General features: G+C 28.8%; 1 protein-coding gene across 3 annotated transcripts; it reads left to right on the top strand.

Moving 5' to 3' along the window:
* The first annotated feature begins 605 nt into the window (after positions 1-605).
* LOC109805149 (G-type lectin S-receptor-like serine/threonine-protein kinase At4g27290) lies at positions 606-5,754 on the top strand. Of its 3 annotated transcripts, none has more exons than XM_020367141.3 (8): positions 625-1,448; positions 2,265-2,940; positions 3,075-3,191; positions 4,099-4,247; positions 4,333-4,543; positions 4,651-4,888; positions 4,975-5,125; positions 5,195-5,754. In XM_020367141.3, exons 1-8 carry the CDS (start codon positions 819-821, stop codon positions 5,495-5,497), a joined length of 2,475 nt encoding a protein of 824 aa, XP_020222730.1. In that variant the 5' UTR covers positions 625-818; the 3' UTR covers positions 5,498-5,754. The 3 variants fall into 3 exon arrangements, with proteins under 3 accessions (XP_020222732.1, XP_020222730.1, XP_020222729.1); XM_020367140.3 differs by having other exon boundaries at positions 3,057-3,191; XM_020367143.3 differs by lacking the exon at positions 4,975-5,125 and having other exon boundaries at positions 606-1,448; positions 3,057-3,191; positions 5,195-5,335.
* Positions 5,755-7,005: the final 1,251 nt, after the last annotated feature.

The following is a 7,005-nucleotide window of genomic DNA, read 5'->3' as shown; positions in this document are numbered from 1 at the left end:
AATTTATAACAAATTATACATATAAACAAGTATTATATATTTCAATATATAAGTTATATTAACTTAAAATTTATATTTTTGAACATATAAATTGTATTCTATCTCTTGAAAAAAAAATTATATTATGACATGAAATTATTTTAATTATTTTTAAATTATTAAATTTAATATATATATATATATATATATATATTATAAATACAAATTTATATAGATAAGAAATTAAAAAAAGTTCAAAAATCTTTTCATTAAAAAAAACACCTAAAAACATTCTTCTTTAATTTATAAAGATGGATTAGTAATTTTATTATACACCATAATTTATAATAAATAATAGTGTCATTGCTTATGAATCGAATTCTTACGTAAAACATTTGTTTTCTCTACAAGGTCCAATGGTTGTTGAAGACCACCAAATGCGTTAAAGGTCAAGCTCAATAGTAAACGTTTAATGAAGAATGATCGATATGCTGACGCCGTCACCTTGTTCACATTCTTTAGTGCTACTTTCGTTTTCCATTTCCATCGTTGACAATATAACAACAAATGCTTGTGCCGTGCGTAGACTGGGATTCAGAGATATTTGAAATAAATGAACACTTCAATTATTGTCCATATATACTCATAATATATAGTAGAATACTCAAATTCAAATATGAATGGGGTCCAGATTTCATTTTTTGACAAAGTCCTTCTATCAGAATTTCCTTTACCTTTAATGATTTCATATTGTCAACACTATACCACCTAATATCAATTCTTCTTAGTGGTATGGTATCATCTCTAATTTCTTGGTGATATGCAAAATTCACTTCAAAATGCCAATTCTAAGAATTCTTCCTCCTATGCTTGTTATTTCTAATCTATTATTATCGTTTTTGTGTCAAATTTCTTCTGCTTCTGATTCAATCACTCTGTCTCAACCACTTCACGATGGCAACACTATAATTTCCAATGATTCAACCTTTGAGATGGGTTTCTTCACTCCCGGTAGTTCTGGAAATCGTTACGTTGGAATATGGTACAAAAATATTCCCGTTATAAGGGTTGTTTGGGTTGCCAACCGTGACAACCCCATCAAAGACAATTCCACCTCGTTGATTCTAACCAAAGAGGGTACCCTCATGCTTCTCAGCAAGAACAACTCTCTTGTTTGGTCAACAAACACGACATCAGCACCAAAGGTTTCGATTTCGAGTCCAATTGTGCAGCTCCTAGACACGGGAAACTTGGTGATTAGAGATGAAAAGGGTGGCAATAGCAACATGGAAGAGGGTTTTCTATGGCAAAGCTTTGACCATCCTTGTGATACTTTGTTATCCGGAATGAAGCTAGGATGGGACCTGAAAAAGGGTCTTAATCGACGTCTTGTTTCGTGGAGGAATTGGGATGACCCATCTTCTGGAGACTTTGTTCAAGGTATAGTTCCTGGCGTCAATCCTGAAATGGTAATTTCCTTATCAACACTAATACTTTAATTTGCCTAATACGTTAGATATGGTATTGATTTAGATTCTAGTGAGTATGTTTCGATAAAGTTATTATAAGTAATTTTAGGATATTTTTATTAAAAATAAATAATTATTTTTAATTGAGAAGTTTGCAAAAATTCTTCTAAGTTGTATCTAAACAATAGATAAAATTAATGAAATTATATTTTTAATATCTTTTTATAAATCATTTTTGTGTAATTATATGTTAAATAACTTGATTGATCACCTTTATAATGATTGCACTTATTATTTTGCTCATTTCATGATTTTCTAAACTTTGTTATCAAATTAACTTTCAAAATTGCACATTTTACTATAATTTTTTTTTAAAATTTTGCATCCCATGAGTTGATTACTTGATAGTGATATACTAACTGTTGACATGATATTAATTGTTAATATTTATATTTATTGATGAGGTGACACATTATATTATGTTATACGTTTACCATATTAGCAATATATATCAACGATTAGCATTAACTTGTTATGTCAATAATTAATGTCTCAGGTTAATAATCAATGTACAATGTTAGTCAATATATTAAAAGAAGAGTAGCAAAAAATGCAAAATTTTAAAAAAATAGAAAAAAAATATAAAAATTTAAAAGTTGAATGAAAATATCAGCAATTTTATAAGTTGAATGATAAAATATATGAAATTGTGAAATATAATCGCAAAATATAAATTTAACGGGTTGAATAATTAGTTATGTAAATATATATATCATATCACCGTTCTAAATACACATAACTAAAATGTGATATTAGGTAATATGGAAAGACTCTGTTGAGTTCTACAGGAGTGGACCATGGACTGGGTCTCGTTCCACAGGAATATTTGGGTTGAGGACCAACCCTCTTTATGATTACGAATTCATCAACGATGGAAATGAGGTGTATTACTCATACACACTCAAGAACAGTTCTGTGGTTTCCCTAGTTGTTATGAACCAATCCATTTATCTTCGTCAACGCCTCACGTGGATTCCTCAAACCAAAACATGGAGTGTGTATCAGTCCTTACCACAAGACAATTGTGATTTTTACAACGTTTGTGGCCCAAACGGGAATTGCTTCATTGATGGGTCTCCTATGTGCCAATGCTTGGAGGGGTTCGAGCCAAAGTCACCGCAACATTGGAATGCCACGGATTGGTCACAAGGGTGTGTGCGCAGTGAAGCGTGGAGTTGCAAGGTGAAAAACAAAGATGGGTTTAGAAAAATTGTTGGGGCCAAGTTGCCAGATACTACACGTTCTTGGATTAATCAAAGTATGTCACTTGATGATTGCAAGGCCAAATGCATGGAAAATTGTTCTTGCACGGCTTATTCAAACTTGGACATTAGTAAAGAAGGTTGTTCTGTTTGGTTTGGTGATCTTCTTGACTTGAGAGTTTCTCATAGTGGGCAAGATTTATATGTTCGAATGGCTACAACAGATATAGGTAAAGACAATGATACTCTTCTAACTTTAATTTCTATTGTGTTAATTAGATGGATATTGCTTTTATTTGAGAATTGACAACCACAAATCTTTTGTGTTTCATGTTTTTTTATCAAGTTATAAATAATAATGCAGATGCTAAACATGGCCATCGGAGGAAGGTTGTCTTGGCAGTTACACTCACTGTTTTTGGGGTCATTATGATGATGTTGGCGTTCACCTACTTGTACAAGAACAAAAAGAAGTGGAGAGGTAAATTTGTAAGCCATAAAGTTATTTTTTTTAGTTCACTAAGAGTCTAAAATCAGTTTGATAATTTGATTGAACACTTGCATTAATTATCTGAAACAGAACATTATGCAGTTAAACATTTCGGGCAATTTCAACAATATAAAGAAATTTATCTGTTACTTTTTACTTGTTTATTGAGTTCTTCATGGCTTTCGGTGGGGTTTTATCCATGTTTGGTATAAAGAACAATTGAACATGATAAATTGGAATATATTTTTATGCACTATGGTTTGAACTATAAACTCTGGCTTTATGCTATTATAGGTCAAGATATAATATTTTTAATTAGGTTAAAAGGATATCCATGATTATGATATTGGATATTATTCATTTCCTTGTTTTTTAGTGTGCATAAGGGTATGAAAAAAAATTGAAATTGATTCAAACTGATTTATTTTGGGAAAAAAATTTAAATCAATTCACTTTTCAAAATTAATTCAATTATTTGATCTATTTTTAATGAAGTAGATTGGTTTGATTTGATTCGATTTTTCTTAAAAAATTAATCCATATATGGATATAAATAGATAATCATACCACATCGAATTGATTCAATTTTAATAAAATTGATCCATATTTTTAAAAAATTGAATTGATTCACTTTATAAAAAATAAATTGATTAATCAATCCACTTTTATAAAATGAATTGGTTCGGTTTGATTTGAATTTTTTAAGAATTCGATCAATAAACATCCCTAATTAAGTGTGTGTCTAGATATGTACACATGCATATGGTTTGATTTGTTAACATTTCATTTATGATCGGAGTACATTACCTTTGATTATGACTTTTCATTCAAAGTTTTTTGTTTTTTATTTGAAGAAAAAATGGAACTGATCTCATTCAATAAATTAATGTTAAAATAGAAAGAACCAACTCAACCGAAGAGATAGATGAAGAAAAACAAGAAGATTTAGAGCTTCCTTTCTTTGATTTTGCTACAATAGCCAATGCAACCAATAACTTTTCAGATAACAATAAGCTTGGTGAAGGTGGCTTTGGCCCCGTGTATAAGGTAAATTTTCATCCTAATTTTAATAAGGCTATAGAAAGCTAATAATTTAATAATGTATCAAATTTTTACTTTGATCAAAATTTAGGGTACTTTGTTAGATGGACAAGAGATTGCAGTGAAAAGACTTTCAAGTAGTTCTCGACAGGGATTGAAAGAATTTAAGAATGAAGTTATATTGTGTGCAAAACTTCAGCACCGAAATCTTGTTAAGGTTCTTGGTTGTTGCCTTGAAGGAGAAGAGAGAATGTTACTTTATGAGTACATGCCCAACAAAAGCCTTGATTCATTTCTTTTTGGTAAGTATATTTTGGAAAAACTTGATAGCCAACTTAAGAAAAGTTTGATTTGATTTTTAGGTCATTTTGAATAGCAAACACTAACAAACTTTTGGAAAATTTTGCAGATTCAATTAAAAGAAAAGAATTAGATTGGGCTATGCGATTTAAAATCTTAAATGCAATTGCTCGGGGTCTGCTTTATCTCCATCAAGATTCTAGATTAAGAATTATACATAGAGATTTAAAAGCAAGTAATATTTTGTTAGACAATGACATGAACCCAAAGATTTCAGATTTTGGTTTGGCAAGAATGTGTGGAGGTGATCAAGTTGAAGGGAATACAAGTAGAATAGTTGGGACGTAGTAAGTATATCATCAATTATTATTAATTCTAAAGTTTAACAATGATTAATGAAATGCAAAATTCATTATTTTGAGCTTCCTTTCAGCGGTTATATGGCACCTGAATATGCAAGTGATGGGTTATTCTCTACAAAGTCAGATGCATTCAGTTTTGGTGTTTTATTACTAGAAATTGTTAGTGGAAAGAAAAACAAAGCACTTACCTACAAAGATGACGATAATAATATTATTGCCCATGTGAGTAACACAACAATTTTTTTTTTCTATAATAAAGCAATTGATAACAATTGTATTGAATCAATGTAGGCATGGAGATGGTGGAGAGAAGGCAACCCGATGGAATTTATTGATGCTTATTTGGAAAACTCGTGTAATATACTTGAAGCAATACGATGCATTCAAATTGGTCTTTTATGTCTACAACATCATCCTGAAGATAGGCCAAACATGTCCTCTGTAGTTGTAATGTTAAGTAGTGAAATTGATTTACCTCAACCAAAAGAACCTGGATTCTTACTAAAAAAGGTCTCTAATGAAGGGGAACAATCTTCTACAAGACAAACATCTTCAATTAATGATGTAACTATCTCACTTTTAAATGCTAGATAAAAAAATTATTTTATTTCTTTGTGTAACTTGTACTTTCAAACCTAGAATAATTATTTGTCTAGGTTTTATTGTGTAAGAAATGAATGGTTTTTTCTTCTAAATTTTAAAGAAATATTTTAGGAAAGATATAGTTTTGATGTTCCATATACTAGTTAATGGTTTGTTAGGTGATATATACTTGATTTTCCTTAAGTAATATCTTGAGTTTAAGTCTTTTGTATTAAAAGGAAACTTCTAATGAGAAAGATATTCTTACTACACTATAGATTTTAGAATAACCTCCCATGGAGAATATTTATAGTCACAAGCCCCTCCAAAAAAAATTGAAGTGCAAATAAGGTCAAATATTTAATAAGTTGGAACGAGAAATGAAGATATTTCACATTCTCTATTTTGACTATTTTTGAATGCAAGAAAAAAAATATAGAAGAAGAGAAATTGAATTACGTTTAGTGAAAAATCTTTCCTAAAATAATTTTCTAAATTTCAAAATTAATTAAGCACAAAAATTGTAGAAAACAAAAATTATAACAAGCGGTAGGATGATGCTGCATCTTATGAATTATTTAATGGTAGATGTAAGTTTGTAAATAAAAACCATCTTATCAAAACTAATTTTTTCATTCACAAAGTTAACATTCATCCCTTATATGTGTAAGAAGCAGCATATATAAGATATAAGCACTACAAAAAAAAAATGAATTTAGTGGAAGTTAATTTTGGATTTACTTGAGGTTAAAACCCATTAATAATCCTAAAATAATTTTAAAAAATAATAATATGGTGCTGCACTTGTTTATAGTTTTTAACTCCTAGCTAGTAATTGTTGAGGGTTAATTACTATAAAATATTTGTAGAAGGAGTTATTTAACCTCATCATTATCATTTTTATTTTAACATTTATTTCTTAATTGTGTATGTTGATAAATTTTTGAACCACTATTGTTCACGTAAATTATTATTTTTATTTGTTGTGTATATATGTATATATACATACATACACACACACACACACATATATATATATATAATACTAGTTTTTAGAAGATCTTATTTTTCTTAATAAAGCATGTAAATCAAATCAAGAAATGAATTTACAAGTAATAAATATAAACTACATTTATATTTCTACCATAACGTACTAGTCTATAAAATAAGAAGCTTAAAATTAACACAATGTAGCATAGTAGTAAGGGGGTATTCTCATAAAATCACTCCTAAAAGAAGAAAAATTGAAACATACATATATATATATATATATATATATATATATATATATATATAATATATATATATACACACATTACTCAAAATAAACTAGCACAAAGTTTCTATCTTCTGAAAATGAAGCACAAATCAAGTACAAATTAATTAATATGTTTTTAAGCTATCACTCATGCCCCATTTTATGTTGAGAATTTATTTTATTTGTTGGCACACTTCCATGATCAAAAACCTACAATATAAACAAAAATCATAATTAGAAACACAAAATATAGAATATTAGA

Source organism: Cajanus cajan, chromosome 8 (genome assembly GCF_000230855.2).
Source record: "Cajanus cajan strain Asha chromosome 8, NIPB_CcT2T_4, whole genome shotgun sequence".
NCBI lineage: Eukaryota > Viridiplantae > Streptophyta > Magnoliopsida > Fabales > Fabaceae > Cajanus > Cajanus cajan.
This window is presented reverse-complemented; position numbering and strand designations above follow the sequence as displayed.

Coding starts and splice junctions, on each gene's coding strand:
- LOC109805149 (XM_020367140.3), top strand. CDS start 819: ATGCCAATTCTAAGAATTCTTCCTCCTATGCTTGTTATTTCTAATCTA. Junction 4,248..4,332: donor GCTTTGGCCCCGTGTATAAG/GTAAATTTTCAT, acceptor ATCAAAATTTAG/GGTACTTTGTTAGATGGACA. Junction 5,126..5,194: donor ATAATAATATTATTGCCCAT/GTGAGTAACACA, acceptor GAATCAATGTAG/GCATGGAGATGGTGGAGAGA.